The sequence below is a fragment of the Dermacentor silvarum genome, chromosome 1 (assembly GCF_013339745.2).
Source record: "Dermacentor silvarum isolate Dsil-2018 chromosome 1, BIME_Dsil_1.4, whole genome shotgun sequence".
Lineage (NCBI taxonomy): Eukaryota > Metazoa > Arthropoda > Arachnida > Ixodida > Ixodidae > Dermacentor > Dermacentor silvarum.
Genome location: NC_051154.1, coordinates 56,322,494 through 56,347,493, shown reverse-complemented (window position 1 = coordinate 56,347,493; position 25,000 = coordinate 56,322,494). Strand labels below are relative to the sequence as shown.

Sequence of the window (25,000 nt, the reverse complement as noted above, 5' to 3'; positions counted from 1 at the left end):
TGGAACAGCTGTAACATCCCGTCGAAAATTTCTGCATAAAGTTTTTATTTAATATATCGAATTACCTGCATATCGAACTTTTACAACGAAGCTGTTAAGGGCTCACTCTTCGATAGTCGCGTCCGGCAATAGAAAAAAAAAAACTCTCATTGGCCGTATGCTGTATGTGCGAGTGAAAGCGCGTGAGGGCGAGGGACACGCGCTTTCACAGGCAGCGAACGCACGGCCGAGAGCAAACGCGACTTATGCGCGAGTGAAAGCGCGCGAGGGCGAGGGACGCGCGCTTTCACGGGGAGCGAACGCGCGGCGGAGAGCAAACATGTCTTCCCAGTGGAAGGGGAGCGGTGGGCGAGGCTCTCCTCGCCCACCGCTGTGTGCGTCCGCCCTCTCCCACTGCAGCGCATGCGCGCAGCCCTGCCGCACAAACAACGCGCACAACTGTTGTCGACGGCGGCGGCGTTTTGCCCGCGTTCGCACCGAATGCGCGCGGCGTTAGTGAGGTGTTTACGAAGAACGTGCCAACCTTTGCCGTACACCCTATGGTACCGTACCGTAGCGACCATAAGGCCATGGTCCCTGTGGTCACTAAATAAATGAAAACCACCGAATCATCTATATTTCTCATTCTTTAATAGTTCAAATAACCAATTACACCATCACATCTGAATAGTCATAATTGGAAAGACATAATTCCCACCATATAGTACAGCTTCGCTCGTCTTCCATCTCCACCCCAGAGGAAGGGCTGACAGTTTTTCCTCGTACGTTATTGTAAATTCATTTCTTCCTGAAGATTTCCGCTAATCTCAGTAATTACCGCACTTTCTTAATACTATCCTAAGCTTGGACAATCCACCCTCGCGGGGTCGTGGGTATGTGCCAATTGAATTTCTAGACAACAACACATCACTACAAGTTAATGAGAATAAGATAAGATGGAAGAAGAAAAAGAAGAGGAGGATACAGAAGAGAAAACCTTGTCAGTCTACTCCTTTCGTATTTTTTTTTCATGTTTTTTTAAATTGTACCAAATTTTCATACCCAGTCTGAAAACTCCGAAATTGTAACAATTAGTAGGGTTTCATTCTGCAGTTGATGGCCAGCCATCTGCTTCTTTGATCATCCTTCATTGTGAGCGTGCACCGTGTCCACTCAGATCGGCATCAACACCAGCGTTGGCCAGTCAGCCATTACAGCTACGTGGCCGCAACACCGACGCAGAAAGGATGTCATACGGTCGAGATTACAAAGTCTTATCCACCGACGAGTGTAAGGGACAACTGGGCTTCAACAGGCCGTGCGGCGCGGTGAACTCCAAGAAGACGTGCTGGCTGCCTGGCGATCTCACGTCGTGGAACCGAATGCTGCACGAGCTCGCGTTCGAACTCGTCGAGACGAGCCCGGGAGAACTGCTTCTGTGTGCCATGACCTACGCAGGGTTGGAAAGGGAACCGACGTCCGCGGCTCACGACGCATCACTTCTTGTCTCGTCACTCCTGTGTCACCACACTTGCATCCAGCATCTGGAAGTGAGGTGCGCCATTCGCGACAACGCTCCCGCTGTTCCACCGCCTTACCCCATTCGCATCCGTGCTTCGTGGTCGACGATGCCGGCCCGTCGAAGCCTTCGCTCTCTGAACATCTACGAGTCTCCCGGCGCTCTTCTCCATCTCCGAGACCTGGACGCCATAGTGGATCTCGAGACGGTCTTCGTCGACGCTGTCAAATCGAACCTACATACACTTCCCCAAGTCAAGGCGCTTTTGGAGCGCAACTGGAGCACGCTCAAAAAGGTTTCCATCCGACAACACAGCCGGCATGAACAGCATGGGGACGTGCTTGAAAGCATGGTAGCTTGCGAGTTCCTCACGCCAAAGTCGCCCGACGATAGGCGTGAAATGCCGGAGGCAGATGCGATTTCGACGATGATGGGCATGTCAGCTGCCTTAAAGGAAGTCACCGCGCAGCTCATCTTGCTGAGCGCCATTGCAAACGCTCTCGTAACGAATCTCACACTGACAAAGGTATATCACTCTACATCGAGGCGCGCGGCTCAATGGAAGAACTGTTCCGGGGGATTGAAGTTAATACTAATTTGAAGCAAGTATTCTTGTACTCCACCGTATTAGTTGACACTACTTGCAGGCAGGCAGTTGCGTCTGTACTGGAGAAAAGCTGCCTTCGAACACTATATCTGGGAACCGTTGTTTTCAACGACTGTGAAGGACTGGTTCCGTGGTCAGAAGCACTGTCGAATAACACCACTCTCATGTACCTTCGAATGCACTGTGAGAATATACCAACGAACACCATTTCGGCATTGTGCAAAGTGCTACGGGTTAACAAGACTCTGAAGAAGTTAATGCTTCCGGGAATCACGGCATCCGACGAAGAAATGTGCGTATTAGTATTCTACTCAACTTATACGTATGCGACAAAGGTATTCATACATTTGCCCGATTAACTTATATTTCTTCTCGCCATGGCTAGTATGTCCAAGAATTTGCAACAATAAGCTAGCTTTTCTTGTATTTATTTAAATGACGCGGATAATCATGCAGCGGAAGGCTCGGTTTATTACTGTTTTAGCTGCAGTATACCGGCCGGGACACAGCCGTGAAAGAAGTATTGACAAAAATCTCTCTCCTGTTTTTTTTTTTTTTTTTTTTTTTGTCTGAATACCTGCCGACACAATAATTACGCTATGGAATCTGAATGCCTTGATATCGCAAAAACAATCGCGTTACCTTTTAATGCGACCAATTCAAAATGCGTGCCAACTAGAGCGCGGCTTTTGACGTCAAAAAGCTATAATTGTTTACGTCACTGAAACCTTGTGCGGCGGTCTCGTGGTATCAAACACCACTGTGACGCGCAGATGCACACTGTGGCCATGCTGCCGAAAGCCGCGTCCATTGAGCATTTAACTGCACATACGAGATGAGAGAGAGTTGGTTTTTCTGGGTTTTCAAGAGGAGGATATATAGTTTTTGGCGACATGGCCTTTTTAACGCGATAACGTTAAGGGCCCGTGTCGCAGAAAATCCGGCGTCAACGTCGGCGGCGTCGTCCGTTGGAGGAAATGGTACATGTATTGCACGCCTTGCGATATGACATGCGGTAAATGCGGGTTATATTGCCACGCCATTCTATCACTAAAGTTGCTCATACTTTGTCTTGCATTCATGACAAATTTTTTCCTCCTAATTTTGAGAATGACAGCCCACAAACAAATGTCATGAAACAAAACACCGACAGCCAGTAGCGCACCCAGGATCTCTGCCAGGGGGGTGTTGACAGTTTGCCAATACCATCTAAACAGCACTAATTTCGATTTCTTCAAGGGAAGTTGTCAAAAAATGCGCTTTTTGTGAGTGTGCAGACGATTGCGCGTCTTACATCTTAATTGCAGTACTCAAATGCGTAAGGAAAGAGAAGGGGTTAAACAAAAGGGGGGGTTAAGTCGGAACAGGGGGGGGGGGGTTCCAACCCCCGAATCCCCCCCCCCCCCGTCGGTGCGCCACTGCCGACAGCGCATGCATTTCATTGTATTTATTGTATTGCAGCGGGCGCGCGGCTTTCACAGTTTCTCAGCTCACCCAACTATCGCTGTTTGTTCCAGAATGTCTTTGACACGTCAGCTTCTCGTGGACGGGTGTTACGACCGCGTGCGCTTGGGGCCCTGGACAGAGCCCGGGCTGCGATTCCTGTTGGCACTGCTGCCTTCTCAGCATACAGGCCCCGAGCAGCTCTGGCTGCCAAACATCGGCCAGCTGTCACACAATACTGTCCGTGACCTCTTCAACGTCCTGGCATCCAGCAAGAGCGTCAAGCACCTCGTAGTTGAAGTCAAGCTAACGCCCGATGCCAGAGTCGCAGCTCTTTGCGAAGCATTGAAAATGAACGGGTCAGTCTCGTATCTGCATATCACCATCGGAAACGAGCTTTCAGCCCGCAACGTCCTTCATGCTCTGTCTGTGAATGCAGCCATAACAAAGCTGGACATAACCCTTCGAGTACCCTCTGAAGAACAAACGATGGGAGCGTTTTCCAGCATGCTGCAGCACAACAACTCCCTCACTAAAGTCTCGGTCTGTTTGTACGTCCGCCGCCGTTCACGATTCATGGAAGCCATCGCACAGGGGCTGTCGCGTAACAAGCTGGTCGTGGAATTCTGGAGCTGGGCAAATGGCTACGAATACGTCCCGTTCGCCATCCTTGAGGCCGTGCGAAGGAACAAGTGCGCCTTGAACCGTGCCCTGGAGTTTGTCCTGAAGACCCGAGAGGACAGGCACAGCGCAGAGTGCTTCGATCGATTCTCCGCAAGATCCTGCCTCCTTACTAACCTGACGGAAGTCACCGGAGTGTCGGAGGTCGAAGCACGGCTCGTAGTCGTCTCAGCGAAGCATCGCCTGCAAGAAAAATACCTCGTGCTCACAGGCGTTGTTCGGCACTCCCTTGTTTGCCGGCCTGCCGAAGTCACGCAGATTGATGCGCTGAACGAGGACTGTTGGCGTGCTATTCCTCGTTACCTCCGCATCAGTGACGTTTGCATCGTGTAATGCCGATATTTTCTTTCTTAAGAACTGGACGGCAAATTGGGACTTACGCCACATAACTCCAAACGGCTTATGGAAGCCGTATGTGTCTTGCCTTTCCTGATTCTTTGTTGCGGCTTATTTGGAGCTGTTTGTAAGCCTTTACTGTCGGCACTAGCTATGTGAAGCTGTGAACAATTGGTGACGTCAAAAAAAAAAAAAAAAGTCTCGGTCGGGTTGTACCTTCTATATCCCTACTATTTTTTGTGTAACCTCTCATTGGATTTTTTTTACAATACGGAAAAATAGCTTGCGATGGAGAGCGAACGATTCACCCGTCCAGCGGAGGGGAAAAATACCGTTTGGTTTTTTTTTTTTTTTTTTTTCTGAGATTCTTCATTGTTATAACGATGTACATTGTTGATTTAAGTGTTATGATCTTATTGTTCCATTTCTTCATTTGTTGTTTAACCTGTATGGTGGTCGAGCTACAGAAACATACTGTTACTTTATCTTCATTACAGGTTTCTTCTGGCAAAAGTTAAATGTTCAGCACGGCGTACCGTTCCAAGTTTGGCCTAAACGCTAGAGCCATGCGATCGCATGCACGGACACTCAGTGGCAGAATACGCTTTGTCTTCTTCGCTCAGAAAGAAATGATTGATGGGAACGACAGAAGAATGTATTTGATACTGCTACTGCTAATTTTTGTTGCTTAAAAACAATATTGAAGAAGAATTGGATGGGCCTTGCCGGGACATGCCATTATGTGAACAATCTTGACCCCACATCTGTTATCGAGTTTAACTGCTTTGATTTATTGCCAATTAGAGATTTTCGTTTTTCAGAATCTTCAAAGAAGAAAAACTAAAGTCATTTGCTCAGATGTGCCTTTACATCTTTTTTTTTATCCTTGAAGAGCATGTTGTTGCGATGGTTCCTGGCTCCGCACGCCGGATTTTCGGCATATCCGCGGAAGGAGGTATATATGCACAAAAGCGGAGGACCATCATCACAGCTTTGCTGGTTGACCACAGCGACAGGCGGTGCTGATAAGACGGTTTTAGTGTTTACAAAGAAACCTCGATTAGCGCTGATTGGTTGCCCCATCGGAACTTCCGGCAGGAAAGCTAGAAGCACTTCCGGCTATGTTGTTTGAAGGCATGCGCGACGTGAGGCTGGCGTGCCGATGTTTGCGCTGCTGGGTGGAATCTGTGATGAGCTGATTCTACATCGTGAATATTGTCGAGATGACGAGCGACTACTTTAAGGCGCTTAGCAGCGAAGCAATAGATCGGTATCGCCAAAAGCTGATGTTTAGAGGCGGAGAGCTGCCCGATCCGCTGGACGATGATGTCGTGCGATTTTCGTTTTCGTCGGGCTCCAAACACCTTCCCTCAGTTACAATACTGGAGCAACAAGCGGAACATATTAGTGAAGACATGCAATGACCGCAGACTGTTGTCTTCAAGGCACGTAATGGGACTGCCGAAAACTAGAAAAAATTTAATGGCACTTCCTCCTTTTTTCTGGGGTTTTACGTGCCGAAACCAGTTCTGATTATGAGGCTCGCCGTAGTGGAGGTTTTTTTTTTTTTTTTTGTGATCCCCTTCCGATTCGATATATCCGGGTTCGACTGTATTAACTAAAAAGATAGGAGCACTCCTAAAAAGATAGGAGCACTGTGTGTGTATCAAAATGGTTTGTTCAACAAATGTGCATTAATTGTTCATTTTAAAGCAGCTTTCTAGCTGAACACTCCCGGTTGCTGCTGCTGTCTTGCTAAACAGCTCACTCACAGGACAGCTTTATGCAGTTAAACCTCTATATAACGAACTTCAATGTAACGAAACTTTTGATATAACGAAGTACTTCACTTTTCATAACCTCTTGTCCATAGAACACCAAGTATTTATAACCTCAATATAACGAAGCGTGTTTGTGCGCGATTTCAATATTACGAAATTTCACTGCCACCGCAAAAGAATACCGCGACAATAAATGGAAACTTCCGCGTATGCAGATAGTCAAATGACTGAATTACAAGAGGCTGCTTGCATAGGCGCCGACTACGGGGGGGGGGGGGGGGGGCTCCGGGGCTCGAGCCCCCTCAGGAATTTTCCCGGGGGGGGGGGGGGGGGGGCTGAGCCCCCGCCCCTAAAATGTCATCACCGGAGTTCTGTTACCCGCATAATCTGAGGATTCTCTTGCGTTGCCTCCACATTTTCACTTTTGTTGTGGCTAAAGCTAAAAGCTTACGGCACCATTGTTGGCGCGGACGTGCACGGCTTTTATTTTATACTTTCGCTTTATTTCGGGAAATCCTAACCATAGGTGGACAAGCGCATTAGAAGCGCCAGCGGCGGCTACCTCCTCCGCCGTTTCCTCACTTTAACATTTTTTTAACATTTCCACTGAGAACACCACGCACAGACACAATATATTTAAATATATACAAAGGACAAAGTTTATTATACTTTTTAAAGAGAAGGAGGTAGCCAATTAAATGGATAGCCTATACCTAGAGAATGAATATGTTAATGTATGTTCACCTTACTTAAAATTACTTTGCGTGCTTTTTTGACCATGAAAAAAAAAAAAAAAACCTGCAGACTTGAGTGACTGACCCCTTCGGCAGAGTCTTCTATCAACGGCGTGTGAAAAGCACGTGAGTGATATGTGTCTCAATATTGATGCTCTTTCCAGTAGGCAATGCTAACGACTGGCGACAAAATAAAAGAAAAAAAAACTCTTCTAATTATTTACAACATTTACGAATTATGGATGGAAACATCGCCTCTTGCATGCAGAGGCCATAAATACGGCGTGTTTCAGCAAACACTTTCAAAAAATTTTGAAAGGTTGCCTGTGGCAGATAGCACAATTCTAGTTCATGAGCTGCTCTACTCGAAGAGGTGGACATTACTTGCACAAAAAATTGAAATGCATAATCGACCAATTAAAAAAAATCACCATTTAGGTTTTTATCAAATTAACATAGGGCCCGTGCTGCAATTTACAAATTCTAGCCACGGAATTCGCAAGGCGGATGCACTAGGAACTAATTATCAGGATGGCAGCAGTTTCGATATATTAATTCCCGAGCATTGCGGAGAAATGCATTGGCGTTCAAGTTACTTTTGCGCTTACCCGCCGTGGTTGTTTAGTGGCTATGGTGTTGGACTGCTAAGCATGAGGTCGCGGGATCAAATCACAGCCATGGCGGCTGCATTTCGATGGGGCGAAATGCTAGAACACCCGTATACTTAGATTTAGGCGCACGTTAAAGAACCCCAGGTGGTCTAAATTATTCCAGAGTCCTCCACTACGGCGTGCCTCATAACCAGATCGTGGTTTTGGCACGTAAAATCCCAGAATTTGTGCTTTGATGCATAAAACGACGTTTTGTTGAGAAAGTGACTGGCACGCCAATGTATTTCTCCGCAAAGTTAGAGAATTAATATCTCGACACTGGTGTCAGCCTGAGATTTAGTTCAAAGTGGATCCGCACTCCACGGCTAGAATTTGTGAATTGCAACATGGGCCATAAGGTAGCTCGTAGCTAAAAACTTAATTGGTTAATTTTGTTAATTAGTTGATTATGCATATCAATTTTTTGTGCAAGTAATACCCGCTTCTTCGAGTAGACGAGCTCATGAACTAGAATTGTACTATCTGCCACAGGCCACCTTTAAAAATTTTGGAAATTTAACTTCGCTGAAACACCTTGTATATAGAATTCACCCAGTAACCGAAATGGTGCCCAGCCGGATTCACTCGAAATCAGAATAAATAGAAGTCTGGAAGTCATGCGCAGTAGCGCTTATACCCGGACTCAAAGTACTAAAAAAGAAAAAAAAAAAAGAGTGCAGTTTGGCCGGGAAGGCGAAGCAGTATTAGTGATAGCGAAGTAGAAGACAATTGCACGAAAGAAGATTCTTACCGTGTAAATCCGTGTAAGGATCGCACCCATGTAAGGGCCGCACCCCCAACTTGACAGTCAGTATTAAAAAAAAATACTTCCAACCGAGAAGCAATCGCGTTCCGTGCGCTGATTCTGATCGGGTTCAACAGCGAATTGTCGCGCGCAGTGTACTTTCGCGCGTCGCTACTTGATGTCGAGAGGAGGCGATCACGGAGGTTTACGGTTGATTTTATACTCGTAGTTGGAAAAATGAGGTCAAATGGCCCGGTGCCATGAAAGGCTCGTCAAAATCGCGACAGAAAAGTGTGGCCCTTACACGAGTCTATACGTTAGTTATCATGGCCATATAAATTGTAGTAAACATTCACCTAAAATTAAAATAGTAAGCATAGTGGACATAGTGGACATAGTAAGCACGGACCATGTAAACCTGTAAATACCTCACTGGATGAACTCGAGCACTCGCTTTCACAACGCAAGCATTGTGAAGAACGCCGGCAGCGGAGGCGAACGGTTCGTACAGCTGCGCGATTCACCGCAACTCTGAAAATTAGATTCATCATCATTATCTGCCTATTTTTATGTCCACTACTGACGGCCTCTGTGAGTGATCTGCGATGACCTCTGTCTGCAACACTAGGGGCGCAGAAAGACAGCTCGGCAAGGAAATTAGCAGCCATCCCTGGTCGCCCTTTATCATTGTACCCACCAATGATTACCAAAAATTAGATATGGCACGCGGGCCCCATAAGCATCAGCCGCGCACAGTCATTCACAGCTACGGCAGGGCTAGAGGAGAAGACGCGTGCTCTCCTTCCAATTCGCGTATGATTACGTGACCTACAACTAACCCGAATATTGAGCGCGTGGGAAATAATGCCATCATGCCGCCATCCTTTTCGGCTCACTGTCACGTGCTTTTTCCCGCACCCACAAGGTATGGGTCGCTCATTATATGACTTTTGGATTTAATGCGGAACATCACGGCGATGACAACCGCGACAATTTGCCTGAAGTGTCGATATAATTGCTTTCGCCATAAAGCTAGAAATAAGAAAATTGTTAGCAGAGGGTATATATATATATATATATATATATATATATATATATATATATATGTGTGTGTGTGTGTGTGTGTGTGTGTGTGTGTGTGTGTGTGTGTGTGTGTGTGTGTGTGTGTAGGTTTCGGAAAGCTGGTCGCCCCCCCCCCCCCCCCCCCCCCCCCCCGGAAAAATGAAAACTTTCCGCCTATGGCTGCTTGGGAACGCACTTCTCAAATTGCGCGCCGGTGGTGGGAAAAAGATGTCGCAGTTTCGCCCGAAAGGCGAAGCATCAATTGCGATAGCAAATTAGTAGAGAGATATTCGGAGTAGGGATAGTAGTTTTATCGGCTGCATAAACTTGGGCACATTCACTTACTAGCTGAAATAGCAAGCGTGATGTCAGCGCGCACAAGCACACATGAATAGATCACACTCGATGACCGCAGCCAACCACTTTCAAAACGCTGGCAGCAAGTGCAGCCCCCGCAGCGAGCGAAGGTTCGTGTGGTCTATCGCTTCAACGGAAGCTGAGCAGCGGCCAGCACTGATATGCACAGCGCATACAAAGGTCAGAGCCGTGCGGAGATCGCTTGCAAGATACGGCGCGCGCGACAACACCGGCAGCCCGTACCGGCGCAAACATATGATAAATAACCAAGCGCAAAGCGCAAAGTACATGAACGCATTTGTTGGCAGAGTAGAAGCCGCCCCCCCACCCCCCCCCCCCTCCCTCCCGCGCTGCCTTCCCGCTCTGTTCCTTTCGCGTTAGAGATTGCGTCGCCAGTTCCCCTTGCGCCCGGTTGCAAGGTACGCATTTGGTGCCGCAGCAAAGCGTCGCCCCCCCCCCCCCCCCCCTCCCATTCCACCACGGCGTTTCGTGCCCCGGAAGCCGCGTTTGCTTTCCGCCGTGCGTTCGCTCTCCGTGATAGCGCGCGTCCCACGCGCGCTTTCACTCGCACATACGGCGCGCGGCGGCGATATTATCGCCCTTGAACTTTATACCGAACCTCACGGCGACGGCGACGCCGACGGCAGAAATCTGCTTGAAGTGTCCATATAATTTCTATCGCAATAAAACCATTTATTAGGCTATATACAGAGAGGTTGGTGAGCAGGTTGAGCAGGGAAAAAGCAGGTTGGTGAGCAAGCAATTTGCAACTACGGCATCGATTCTAGGTATGCAAGAGGAGAGATGTTAGTAGAATTCGCGGAAAGGAATAGGCTCCGAATAATGAATACCTTCTTCAGGAGAGAGAGAGAAAGCGAAGAGAGGAAAGGCAGGGAGGTCAACCAGATGAACGTCCGGTTTGCTACCCTACACAAGGGGTAAATTAAGGGAAAGGGGGAATACAAAGAGGAAGAGAGTGAGCATTGTGTGTGCAGTGAAGCGCCATGACACGAAAGTCCCATAGCTGGTGATGTGCGTTGAAGACATCTGACATGAACCAAGGGCTAGTGGTCATTGCGTGAATAGGAGACTGCGGGTGAGCCATGGGGTTTACTCGAGACTTGCAAGCACTGGATTAAGAGCATCCAGTACTTGCACTGCACTTCGCGCTGACGGAGTATGCAGCTTGCTTAAGAGTATACGAAGGGTAAGGGACCGAAGCATCACAACCACTTGCCGGTCATCTTCGGGCAATTTATCGGGAGTCGGCATTGTGGACTCTACCGCGGTGCACTGTATCCTTTGATGTGACTATGGCGTCGGCTGTGGCATCGGCTGTGGCATCGGCTGTGGCGTCGGCTGTGGCCATGGCTGTGGCCATGGCTTCTGCTGTGGCAGCGGCTGTAGCTTTGGTAGCACGGGCCAGGCTTCAGTATTGGTGTTCTCCGGCCCGACCTTGTCAGAGTTAGACTCGACTCCGCCAGGCCTAGGGGGCAGAGGAGGAGGAGTTGTCGGATGTGCCGCGCTCTTCATAGAGGAATCTTCGTTCTTTGAAGTCCGACGGCGTCGGGAGCGTCGCTTTCTAATGGCCGCAGCAGCTTCCCGACGAGACGAACGGTCTCTTGCCATCTGCTTTAAGACCGCCCTTTCTTTCCTCATTTTAGGGCAGTCCTTTGAGGTAGGATCATGGGACCCAATGCAATTGTGGCATTTGAGAGCCGTGGCTACACAGGAGTCTACAGCGTGGGGCTGTGCGCAGCGCGAGCAAACTCTCGTGCTCTCGCACACAGCGCTCACGTGTCCCAGCCTCAGGCAGTTGCGGCATCGGAGTGGTCTTTGGATAAATGGACGCACGGGGTGTCTAAAGTGGCCCACCTTGACGTGTGAGGGAAGAGATTCGCCCTTGAAAACCACCTTCACACAGCCGGATATGCCGAGTTGAGACACAGGAGTGATGGCGCAGTCATCAACGGCTGGCTTCATTAAAATCGGCAAGTGGGCGCTGGAGATGGAGACGTCCACATCGTTGAAGACACCAGTACTGGTATCACTGTCCAGAGTAATGTACGAGCGGACCTTCATGCCGCCAAGTTCCCTAAGTTTGCTCAAAGTGATCCGTGCCGTCTCATGTACGACGTCAATAGCCAAGACATTTTTTCGTGTGTTGACTCTGACATCCGTGACTTGATTTGGCGCCACCGATTCGAGAAACACCGAGACAGACTGTCTGTTAAGTCGCCTCAGGTTGTCGGTAGCGAGTTCTGGTATAAACAGAATTGTACTGACTGCGCTATTCCGAGTTGGTCCTGCAGTCGACGTGCTTGATGACAGGTAAGCCCTGGTGTTTCTTCGTTTCGCCTTGCGGCTCCCCACAAGCTGAAAGTCGTCATCAGAAAATTCCTGACTGCTGAGCGAGTAGACACTCGTATCGTCGTTGTCGGTGTCGCTCTGGAGGCCCGTCCGCTTCTTAGACGCAGCCGCCGCTGAAGTCGTCATCCCCAGCAGAGGCGCGGGGACGTAAACTTGCATCCGTGCAATAATTAATGACGGCTACCCGGAGATTTACAGAGAAATCAGGCGAAAACAGCAGAGCTAGAGAAGTAGCGTTCTTCAGGAAGCGCAGCAAGAGGAAGTGCACCTGGAAAAGCCCTAATGGAGAAACAAGGAATGAAATAGATTTCATACTCTCTGCCGATTCAAGCATAGTGCAGGATGTAGAAGTGTTAGGTAAGTGCAGTGACCATAGGTTAGTGAGGTCTAGGATTTCTCTCAATTTGAAGAGAGAAAGAGTGAAATTAGTCAAGAGGAAACAGGCCAACCTAGAGGCAGTAAGGGTAAAAGCAGACCAATTCAGGCTGGTGCTCGCAAACAAATATGCAGCTTTAGAAAAGGAAGATAAAGACAACATAGAGGTAATGAATGAAACCGTAACTAGGTTGATCTCAGAAGCAGAAATTGAAGTGGGAGGTAAGGCACCAAGGCAGCCAGTAGGTAAGCTCTCCCAAGAAACAAACGACCTAATAAAGAAACGACAAAACATGAAAATTTCCTACTCAAGAGATCAGATAGAATTCGCTGAACTGTCAAAACTGATCAACAAGAAGAAAGTAAGGAATATTCGAAATTATAACGTGGTAAAGATTGAGGAAGCCGTAAAATATGGACACAGCATCAAATCAGTAAGAAGAAAGCTTGGCTTTGGACAAGGCAAGATGTATGCACTGAAAGATAAGCATGGTAATATCATCAGCAATTTCGATGACATAGTAAAAACAGCGGAAGGATTCTATACTGACCTGTACAGTGTCCAAAACAGCCAAGCTACTTTCATTCGAAATAGTGATGAACCGGATACAGAGGCTCCTTCTATAACTAGCGATGAAGTTACAAGGGCCTTGCAAGACATGACCCTGGGAAAAGCTACTGGAGAAGATAGAATAACAGTCGATTTAATAAAATTGGAGGAGATTTCATGCTTGAAAAACTTGCGGCCCTTTATACGCCATGCCTTGTGACTTCAAGTTTACGAGAGAACTGGAAGAATGCAAACATTATACTAATCCATAAGAAGAGAGACAGAGAACTGAAAAATTATAGGCCCAATAGCTTGCTTTTAGTATTGTATAAAATATTCACCAAGATAACTTCCAATAGAATCAGGGAAACACTTGACTTCAGCCAACCAAGTGAACAGGGTGGCTTCAGGAAAGGATATTCTACGATGGATCATATCCATGTCATCAATCAGGTTATCGAGAAATCTGCGGAGTACAATCAACATCTCTATATGGCTTTCATAGATTATGAAAAGGCATTTGATTCAGTAGAGATACCAGCAGTCATAGAGACATTGCGTAATCAAGGAGTACAGGAGGCATGCGTGAATATCTTAGCAAACATCTACAAGGACTGCACAGCTACCTCGGTTCTCCACAAGAAAAGTAGAAAGTTACCTATCAAGATCGAAAGGGCTCAGGCAAGGAGACACAATCTCTTCAATGCTATTCACTGCATGCTTAGAAGAAGTATTCAAGCTCTTAGACTGGGAAGGCTTAGGAGTGAGGATCAACGGCGAATATCTCAGCAACCTTCGGTTTGCAGATGACATTCTCCTATTCAGCAACAATGGAGGCGAATTACAGCAAACGATTGAGGACCTTAATCGAGAAAGTGTAAGAATTGGGTTGAAGATGAATATGCAGAAGACAAAGATTATGTTCAATAGCCTGGCAAGGGAACAAGAATTCAGGATCGCCAGTCAGCCTCTAGAGTCTGTAAAGGAGTACGTTTATCTAGGTCAATTACTCACAGGGGACCCTGGTCACGAGAAAGAAATTTACAGAAGAATAAAATTGGGTTGGAGTGCATACGGCAGGTATTGCCAAATCCTGACTGGGAGCTTACCACTGTCGTTGAAAAGTGTACAATCATTGTATTTTACCGGTGCTAACATAAGGGGCAGAAACTTGGAGGTTAACAAAGAAGCTCTAGAACAAGTTAAGGACCGCACAAAAAGCGATGGAACGAAAAGTCTTAGGACTAACGTTAAGAGACAGGAAGAGAGCGGTGTGGATCAGAGAACAAACGGGGACAGCCGATATTCTAGTTGACATTAAGCGGAAGAAATGGAGCTGGGCAGGCCATGTAATGCGTAGGATGGATAACCGGTGGACCATTAGGGTTACAGAATGAATAGCAAGAGAAGGGAAGCGCAGTCGAGGTCGGCAAAAAACCAGATGGGATGATGAAGTTAGGAAATTTGCAGGCGCAAGTTGGAATACGCTAGCGCAAGACAGGGGTAATTGGAGATCGCAGGGAGAGGCCTTCGTCCTGCAGTGGACATAAAATATAGGCTGATGATGATGACGATGATGATGATGATGATGATGATACAGAGAGGTGCTCGGGAAGAGGCCCCTAATGGGTCTCGCCCCTCATAATTCGCCCCTCACAATTCTGGACGCTAATCGATCTTGTGCAACATCGAAAAGTCTGGTTTGCACGATGCTCTGCCCAGTCAGCCGTGTACATCGAGCCGACATCCGACCCAACTTATTCATCATGGTTGTCAGCCTGCACATGTCGGGTCGACTTGAAGCAGTCACGGATCGCCTCCAAAACGGATATCTGTCGTGGGACGAATCCAGAACAATGCCAAATGAGCTTCAAACTTGGCTCGTACGCCAAGAACATTTCGGGTGCTAGTAAACGCCGAAGCTCCCGTCTCCCGTGGTTCCACCGACAAACACAAAAATTGTGTCTGTACGAAAATCTGTCCGTGTGCACTGTGCTCAGGGCAGAACACCCCCCTTCTCGGACACACGCAGTATTTCTGTATGTTGGATTGGGCTAATTGGTAATTTTTCATTGTATTGAGGACAAGCTTATAATCAACGAAGACATATGGACGAGTATCATGGAAACAGGCTCAGGCACACCACCAGAAAGCAACATTCGACGCAACGCTCGACAAGAGTGCAGTCGTGCCGGCACGCAATATTGCGTACAAGCCTCCGCTCAATCCGCATGCAGGGTCATCCACAGTACGCCTTCCGCACGCGTGCGGACGCGCGGAAAACTGCACATGTCGCTGACAGGTGCACAAGTTTCGGTTTATACTGGGTTCGCACGAGGCAATGTAAGGCGAAATTTGTGCAATTGTACGCGACATGTGAAGTTTTGCGCACGTGCGCACGCTTGCAGAAGGCGTACTGTGGAAGACCGTGCAGATTAAGCGTCGGATGACCGAGTGCGCGTGCACTGGCTAGCTGCCACCGACATTGTCTCTTCTTTGGGTGAGAGCTTTGCCGAGTGTATATGAAATGCTATGTATCTGTACATAAAATTTGAGGCCTTCGTTATCGAGCTGTTAATTACAACTAATAACCATGTAAGTAAGCCATCACTGTTGTTGCACATCACCTGTATTCTCTGCCCGGGTCCTCTTTGATGATCGACATGGTCGAACTAGATCTACGGCTGTGCTGGCACTATACCCTTGGGACCTATACACAACAAGGTATACTCTGGTTGCCTCTTTAAACGACCGCTGATAACTCAATCTGTCTACCCGCCGCCATTCCTGCAACCTGCACGAGGAGGCATTGGTTGCTGCACAGACTGTCGATGTACAGAGGAGCGACTGTTTCAAATTTGTATCATATCGTGTAGTTGAGACGTCGTTCCAGCAAAAAAAAAAAAAAAAAGAAAAAAAAAATCAACGACATTTAAACACTGATGAGGTCTGAATGGGAAAGCAAACGCCGCTGAGTGGTTCTTCGAGCTTTGTGCTGCGAGTAATGTACTATATAGGGGTACATGCTGTCCGAGCCGGCAAGCAGCAGTAGCCGGCGGTGCCAACGCCGCATGCCACCGACGTCATGCGCAACGAGAGACCGAGGAAGCAGCAGCGGCCACTAAGGCCGACAGGCGCGCGCAGCAGCTAAGCCCGCAGTGCAGGTGAGAGAGAAAGATACGGACCGCGCACCGGCTTCCGAGAGCGAGACAGCGGCACCCGCACGCGCACATCATGCGACTGACTCGCCGACGACAACCGGTCTCGCCCCGCGGCGTCGGGTCGCGCTATCTGCTCCGTCGAGGCGCATTGGTGACGTGGCGTCGCGGCGATGCCCTCTCTCCCATGCAACACCTGGCGCGCTATTGCTGGAGCAGGTGTTCCGATTCCCCCGCTCTGCTCCGTCGAGGCGCGCTCGTGACGTGGCGTCGAAGCCAATAGGAATTTAGCTGCCGTTTTGCAGCTACAGACGCCGGCTTTTCCGGTCAATTTGGCCATAGGACGTTTTCGCCGCCGGCCGTTACGTTTCAGCTCAAAGCGCCTCTGACAAGACCATGTGGCTATCAGTTCACGATGCTGTTTTGCGGCGTTATAACGGCACTTCATCCGATAATTTATGTGCTCACATGGTGTGATTGGAGATCGCAGCGAGAGGCCTTCATCCTGCAGCAGACATAAATATAGGCTGCTGCTGCTGCTGCTGCTGCTGCTGCTGCTGCTGCTGCTGCTGCTGCTGCTGCTGCTGCTGCTGCTGCTGCTGCTGCTGCTGCTGCTGATGATGATGATGATGATGTGAAAACCCATGGATGGCTGATCGTGCCGCGGAGGGTTAGACCGACCAGCCACATAGATTGTGCACGTATGTAAACCCATTCTGCACAAACACCAACTCGAATTCTTTGGCAGTAGAAGAGAAAGTATTCGTTCCGGAAGCCGTCGAAGGATGCCTCGAAGTAATGGTGAAGCCAAATAAGGAAAAGTTAAACAGGTGAAAACTTAACAGGTCAGCACTGCTACTACAGCAGGGCTTGCTACTTCTGATTGGCATGATCATAGTGAAATGAAAAAAAAAGGAGGTAGAAGGGCAATGAAGTACACATCTGTACGGGACCGAGTCAGAAAAAAAAAAAAGAAAAACAGCAGGGTTTTAGTATAGCTTTAGTGGCTCCGGATACGTCACCCGTGCTTGTGCGCAAGGTGCGACTCCTACTTCGCATTAGTTGTTCTCGCCTGCCGACCACGCATGGCCCTCCCGACTTTACCAGACGGACGCTCCCCTTTTAGATGCTTTTGTCCATGACGTAGCCGTCACGCCTAACTCTTCGCGGCGCGACCAGCCATCTATCACGACATATGTTCACAGAAATTGTCGGATGAAGTGCTATAATAACGCGGCAAAGTATAATAATGCACAGACAGCCGCACGGTCCCATTGGATGCACTTTGCGCTCCGCTTCGCTGGCGACCGCTGGTGGTTCCGCCAATGCACGTTTAAAGCACTCTCGAAGCCTGAATAATCAATGTCGACGAGTAAGGTGTCGATAAGCGATATGTGTCGGTGCGAGTGAAGAAAGCAGCAAAAAAGATAAGCCGGACGGACTCCATGAGTCCATCTGAAGGGTATAAAGAAACCATCGCGTCTATAGCAACAACCACGAAGAGTGCTGCTCTCTTTCCTGCAGATATTGATTCGCACATTGGGTGATGTAAAGCTTTCTCCACGCATGGATATATGAACTTGTTTCGCAGGATTTTAGGTGATTATTGAAGGTCGGGACAAATTTTGCCGGCGACTATGACAATGATTCGCAGCCGATCGAGTATTTACTTCTAAAATACGTATAATATTGAAGAGTGTAGCGTCCTTCCTATTCGCTGCATCGTTCTGAGTTTGCCGCAGTGAAGCGTCGACACAGCCAGTGAACAGCGAACCAATGTTTTTAGTGAGCGTCGGTATTTATAGCACACTCGGTCCGTAAGAGGGGGAGTGCGCTATCGTACATCCGACAGCGGCATGATGACGGCTTGCGCCCACTGCTGGTGCGCATGCGTGCGATGCGCTTGTCCTGCCTCTCTGGCGCTGACTTTCTCGCATGAGAAAACACTGAACTGTGCGCGGACTTGAGCTGGCGCGGCCACTTTTTCATAAAGGAGTGCGCACGCATGCCATGACCCGCCTTTGGGAATCGTCAAAGCATGGGTACATCGGTCTGACCAGCGGAAAAACACGTAAATTATTTGTATTTTACCGCGTAATTTATCCGACGTGAAGCTTTGTCCTATACTGAGCTTGAATCCGAAAGAAAAAGAAAGACAGAAAGAAAGACGGGCATTAGAAACCAAAAGAAAAGGGAAGCCATATATGGCATTAGAAATAACAATCGCACTTACACGAATGCAAGTAGATAACACGACCGCAAATACAACTAAAAACGGACTTTTGTGGACACAGGGAAAGAAAGCAATAATGCCTCGATTGTGGCACGAATGCAAGATGTGCATACCGATCGCAGCCGTAGGCTTTAAATAGAACGTCGGGACAAGCCACCCGCTGCAGCAATGCGTTCCCGCGTGGGCGCACAACACGGTATAACGGATCGAGCCGAGGACCCGACCGCCGAGGACCCGACTACATTTGCGCCATTGAAAGTGCATTAGCGCGGATGATTCAGCGTGAACTCGCATCGCGGTATATTTAGATTAATCTTTCGAATACAACGTTGCGTTCTCGAGCAGGTGATCTTATAAGGAGTCCTCAAACTGTTGCTTTTCTCTTCGACCTGTTTGTTGCAGTTGGCGCGCCAACGTAACGACGTTGGTCCGGCGATTTAGCACACTGCTTGAGAGCGAAAGTTTTCGAGCCGGAAAGGCCGACAAATCCATTATGCCAGGTGGAACGTTCTGTGAATGCATGTAACGTCTTCTTTCCCTTGCTTTTCTAGAAATGTTTACTGCACGAGAGCGTCGCGTGCTGAAACGTAACGCTACATTTTTTTTTCTTGCGCGTTTTTAACGCAAGCTTTCCGTCTACGCAATGATGTTAAGGTATATACCTAAAGAATGAAATATAGGCGTCCCAGCAGCAACATTTTTTTTTTTTCATCTGTTATCGGCGCCCCCTGCCGACGCGGGGAGGCGTATGGTTCTTGCAACCAGTGTGTGTACGGTTTTCTGAAAAGATAGAACTACGAAAATGCGTTTGCTTGAGGAATATACTTGATTCTTTATAGCTTAGTTCTGTGCACCAAACCGTAACCTATAGTAACTCCATATAGTCGAGAAGATATGCTGTCGTGGAAGCTGCGAATAGCATGCTTTGATATAAATGTGTCCGTTCTGTGAGGACAGTGCAGCCAGCCCAGTAGCACTGCTAGTGCGTCTTTACTCAGAGTATTATGTTGGACTTTGCAGTGACACATTCAAAGAAAAAAGAAATGCAAGAAGAAAAAATTGGAGGACGCTTAAGCTTCGCTTTTATGAGTGGAATGAGGATAGCGTTATCGGGACCCGTTCGCACCGAATTTTTCTTTGAGTAGGTTTCACTGCAGCACAGAACGTGGAAAGCCAGCTTACAAAGACCAAGCTTACACCGATTCCCTTAAGGTTGGCTTCACTTTTAAACAGAAATGCATTGCTGGGAAGCCATTTTTCCAGGCGCAATATAAGTCGTTTTATATTAAAATGTAAGGGCCTAAGGATCTTTTTTTATTATTATATTAATTGTTTGCTATTGCCCCAACGAGCGCGCGTGTCCAAAACGCATTAGGCAGGCGAAGTCCAAATTTGACCTGCCGAAAATGCGAGCGCCATCTGGATAAGATTTTCGCAAGTAGCCTACCCGAGCGCGCCGATGTTGGTATCGTAGAAATGCTGGCAAAAGGGGTTTGTGTTTGAGTTTCCTTGTAACATAATTATGTTTTCTCGTACATTCAAATAAAAATAGCCGCCGTGGTTGCTCAGTGACTATAGTGTTGGGCTGCTGAGCACGCGGTTGCGGGATCGAATCCCGGCCACGGCGGCCGCATTTAGATGGGGGCGAAATGTGAAGACACCCGTGTACTTAGATTTAGGTGCACGTTAAAGAACCGCAGGTGGTCCAAATTTCCGGAGTCCGCCACTACGGCGTGCCTCATAATCAGATCGTGTACGTAAAACCCCAAATTTAATTTTGATTAACATTCAAGTAACAGTCCGACACCATGTCTGTAGGGTGTGGTTAAGTCGTACTTTACCATTTTTCTGACGGATTTCACTGTGAGAAATAAAATTTTTGTTCACTAACACCTTGCACCACGCGGAGGGCCTGCGCGGTCGGGGTGGTTCGGAATGATTTTCTCCTGCACTAAAACCTTACGCCACGGGAGGGCCTGTGCGGTCGGGGTGGTTCGGGATGATTTTCTCCACCACGGACGCCGACATCCACGCCGACACCGAAACCGACGCCGACGCCGGATTTTCTGCGACACGGGGCCCTTAACGCTATCGCGTTAAAACTGATCTGCGGAGGAAGTCAGGTGAAATAGAGATGCCTGCTACTTTAACTTCATTAAAGAACACTATAATTTTCGTATACCAGCGAAAAACTTACAGTAAAGGAATGTGTGATTATGCAAGTCTGAAGCCACATGATGGCTAGGTGGGTAAGCAGAATGCAAGCCGAACACGCTCAAAAACACTCGGAAAGTGCCAAAAAAGATTGTTTGGCTGAGTGGGGGTAAACCCTGTTTTCTGACATGCAATTTGGACAGTGGTTCTGACACGTAGCATCGGAAGAGTCCATACTTTTTTCACTGCAGTCAGCGCGTTTCACTTCAAGAAAATCCCAATACACTAATCGCTCACAGCGAAATTTGACTGTGTGCACTTCCACGTGATCCACCGAACGTGCGCCTGTGTATCTATTATGGTTTTTATAGATGAAATAGAAACAGGTGTTTCAACACCCAGTACTTACCCAGAACTGGTATGCGTTGGGCTTTACTCTCCTGCAACGTCGTTTACTGAAGTGCCATTTCACTTACGAGGCACAACTATATTGCGTGAGAAACCTTATAGTCAATCACAAGAGGAAAAGATGTGGTTGAAGGAACATTCAGCAGATGCTAGCAGCGGGAATTATAAGGCCATCAACTTCGGCATATGCGCTTCTCCCATTGCAATAGTGCCAAAGTAAGATGGACCATTCAGGCTTTGTACTGATTATCATATGATTAATAAGCAAACAGACCTGTTTCCGTTTCCTATGCCTCGCATTGATGACATTATTAATGAAACCGGGGGATGTCACTGGTTTTCAAGAATTGACCTTTGTAAAGGGCATTGGAAGATATCACTCCAGGAAGACTACAAAAAATACACAGCTTTTGTGACCCCATTTGGTATACCGGGTGTTCAAAATTAAGCTTTATGGAATTTTTAAAAATCGCCTGTGGCAGGTAGCATAATTCTTATTGTTGAGCTGGGTTATTCGTAGGGGCGGACATTACTAGCACGAGAAATCAAAAAACATATTCAACTAATTAACAAATATTGATTAATGAACTTCTTGGTTAATTACTTTACGACACATATTGCAGTTTGCGAGTTGGAGCAGGTGAGTTTTAAATCCACTTGAAATGAATTTCCAGGATGGCCGGTTGGTTGGTTGGTTGGTTGACTTGCCTATGTGAATAGCGTATGTCCTGTCAGTCCAAAAATTATTTGTCCTCATGTTGTCATGCTACCACAAGCAATTATGAATCCACTCCAACTCGCCCTATTTTCTGTCCTTTTGACGAATCTCAGTTGGTAAAAATGAATCTGGACCCCGCACAACGCCGTTTTCCATATATAACTGAAGCGTTGCTTTGGGGCGTTAAAGTCAATTTTTAATATAGTGTGAGCCATAGGCGTGCGATTGCTCTTTGCAAGAAGGTTGCAAGAAGTGCAAGAAGAGCAAGCAAACGTTCTAATCGTTAATTTCCTTGTTTTTATACACCGAATATAACCACCTGATTCATGGCCAATCCCCCACTGTGGATATGCGCCACAACCACTCAGGTCAACAACAACAACAACAACAACAACAACAACAACAACAACAACAACAACAACAACAACAACAACAACAACAACAACAACAACAACAACAACACAACAACAACAACAACAACAACAACAACAACAACAACAACACAACAACAACAACAAAACAACAACGTCCAGGAGAGCCCGGCTCCCAGATGACGGCGACCAGGAAAATGCCAGTGATCGTCGGAGAAGGCGCGGGCTGAAAGACGTGTCTTCTGATCGTCTTCAGCAAGGATCCGTTTCCAGGGACAGCCGTCGCCGTCTACTACATCGCCGCCATCGAAGTCAACATCAGCCAGCCAAGTGGAGCTGGCATTGTGGGATACGGAGAGGCTGGAAGATGACTGCCGATTGCGGCCGCTGTCGTACCCAGACATGGAAGTCATCCTCAAGTGCGTCAGCATCGACTCGCCCGACTCCTTGAAGAACAACCCGGGGTCGGGGAGGATGGAAGTGCCCCAGTTCTCTCTCAGCGTGCCTATATCATCCTTGCGGGGAACAAAAAGGACCTACGCAACGACCCGGACACGCTTCCGGAGAGGGCCAAGATGAAGCAGAAGCCCGTGGAGCCTGAGGAAGGGTGCACAAGGGCGGATCAGACCATACCCTTTATGACTATACTTGGAGTGTTCCGCCAAGACCAAGCACGGTGTGCGCTATGTGTTCTAGACCACCACGATGGCCGCCCTAGAGATCAAGATGTCAAAGAATCCGAAATGCATTCTGCTCTTTAGAAGGGACATCTTCTCTTCTCCCTGTGAGAAGCCACATAGGAGCTACAGGAGCTTCACTCGATAAAGTGTCCTCGTCACTTTGCTGTGCAAGCCCATCCGCTACGTGCCCTCGGGCCGTTAAGGTGCTATTAGTGAAATCCATAAATAAATGAAATAAGTTCGAAAGAGAGTGAGCGTGCTCTCTTGGTGTCCTAGACTTGCTTGTGCGACGCTAGTATTCCAAGATGGCAGGTACAGCGGTTGTCCCGGGAAGATGGTAGTTTAGGTTTGGTGGCCGTTCCAAGACAAAATTTTAATTTGCAACTTCATTTTAAAGAATCCGTGTGCTTCTCCTCGCTAGGTTTGGAGTACCTTCAGGTGAATAGCCGTCATCCATATCACGAATACACAGACAAAACACTCGCGTCAATAGCAAGGGCCATGTCTAAGTTCTTAGCACGTTCTTTGATAGACTTTCGTAGTGTGGAATTGAATCAGACGGATCAAGAAAGGACGTTTAATTGGGCAGAAGACTATAATGGAGTATTTTCCCTGGAATGCTGTGAAACTAAAATTGCGCTAAAAATGCAGTGCTGCAATGCGAGCTGGCTCGTATAACATCTTGGAGTACTATTTTGGCGCACTATGGCGTTGACGTATTTTTTGGCACAGGTGCATTACTGCTTTTATCGCTTAGTATTGATAATAGTGATTGTGCCAGTCCTGTTGTACATATTCGTTGCGCTATAAATAATAATAAATAAATAAATAAATAAATAAATAAATAAATAAATAAATAAATAAATAAATAAATAAATAAATAGGTAAATATAATGATCTGTTGCGAAAAAAGTGTACGAGCTGTCAGCCCGCAACTTCTTTGTCTTCGCCTTATCGTGCGACAGAAATCAACTGTGAATCCACTCCAACTTGGCAATCGTTCTGACGTCTTTAAAGAATTCCAGTTGACCCAAATGAATCTGTAGCTCGCAGTGCAGTGCCGTTAATAGACGAGCAGTTCCATTGTGACGTTAAACTTAATTGTTCAGTGGGAACCATATTTCGGATTTCCTTTAGATGAAGGTTTGAAGAAGGTTTAAGAAGAAGTAGAAGCAGAAGCACAAAGCCCCAGGAAGAGGTGCCTTCTGATCTTCTCCTGCAAGGACACGTTCCTAGGGGCCTACGTGGCTACGGTCTCCTAGAACTACGTCGTCACCATCAATGTCGTCGGAAAACAGTTAGAGCTGGCATTTCGGGACACCGCGGAGTAGGAGGATCAACGGCCGGTGGCGTCAACTCTTGTACCCCCGATCATTGACGAAATCCTCGTTTGCTTCAGTATCGACTCACCCGGCTCCCTGGAGAACAACCTGGAGTCGGGGAGGCCGGAGTTGCGCCACTTCTACTCCAGCATGCCTGCCATTCTTGCGGGGACCGAAGGCCTCGCAAACGCTGTCAGAACTCACCAAGGCGAAGAACAGGCGACAGGAAGACTACGACGGTTGCGGCCGTTGTCGTTCCCGTTCTCGGACGTCATCCTCATGTGCTGCAGCATCGACTCGATAGCCCGACTCCCTGGAGTAGAATCCTGAGTCGGGAAGGCCGGAGGTGCGTCAGTTCTGAACAAGCGTGCCTGTCATTCTTAAGGAGACCGAAGGCCTCGCACATGCTGCCAGAACTCACCAAGGCGAAGAACGGGCGACAGGAAGACTACCGCGGTCGCGGCCGTTGTTGCTCCCGTTCTCGGACGTCATCCTGACGTGCTGCAGCATCGACTCGCCCGACTCCGTGGAGAACAATCCTTAGTCGGGGAGGCCGGAGGTGCGTCAGTTCTGCTCAAGCGTGCATGCCATTCTTACGGGGACCGAAGGCCTCGCACACGCTGTCAGAACTCACCAAGGCGAAGAACAGGCGACAGGAAGACTACGACGGTTGCGGCCGTTGTCGTTCCGGTTCTCGGACGTCATCCTCTCGTGCTGCAGCATCGACTCGCCCGACTCCCTGGAGAACAATCCTGAGTCGGGGAGGC

The 25,000-nt window shown here is 47.9% G+C and overlaps 1 protein-coding gene and 1 pseudogene across 1 annotated transcript; both read left to right on the top strand.

Moving 5' to 3' along the window:
• The first annotated feature begins 1,161 nt into the window (after positions 1 to 1,161).
• On the top strand, positions 1,162 to 4,586 carry LOC125942690 (uncharacterized). Its single transcript, XM_049660956.1, has 2 exons — positions 1,162 to 2,397; positions 3,623 to 4,586. The coding sequence occupies exons 1-2, from the start codon at positions 2,057 to 2,059 to the stop codon at positions 4,560 to 4,562; spliced, it is 1,281 nt and encodes a 426-aa protein (XP_049516913.1). The 5' UTR covers positions 1,162 to 2,056; the 3' UTR covers positions 4,563 to 4,586.
• A 17,824-nt stretch (positions 4,587 to 22,410) lies between these two features.
• Positions 22,411 to 22,927, top strand: LOC119463663 (ras-like GTP-binding protein Rho1; annotated as a pseudogene).
• The last annotated feature ends 2,073 nt before the right edge of the window (positions 22,928 to 25,000 follow it).

What these genes read in the sequence shown, in the direction of transcription:
- LOC125942690 (XM_049660956.1), top strand. Translation starts at nt 2,057, where the DNA reads ATGGAAGAACTGTTCCGGGGGATTGAAGTTAATACTAATTTGAAGCAA. An exon ending in ACGGCATCCGACGAAGAAAT is followed by an intron (nt 2,398 to 3,622) that starts GTGCGTATTAGT and finishes TGTTTGTTCCAG; the next exon opens with AATGTCTTTGACACGTCAGC.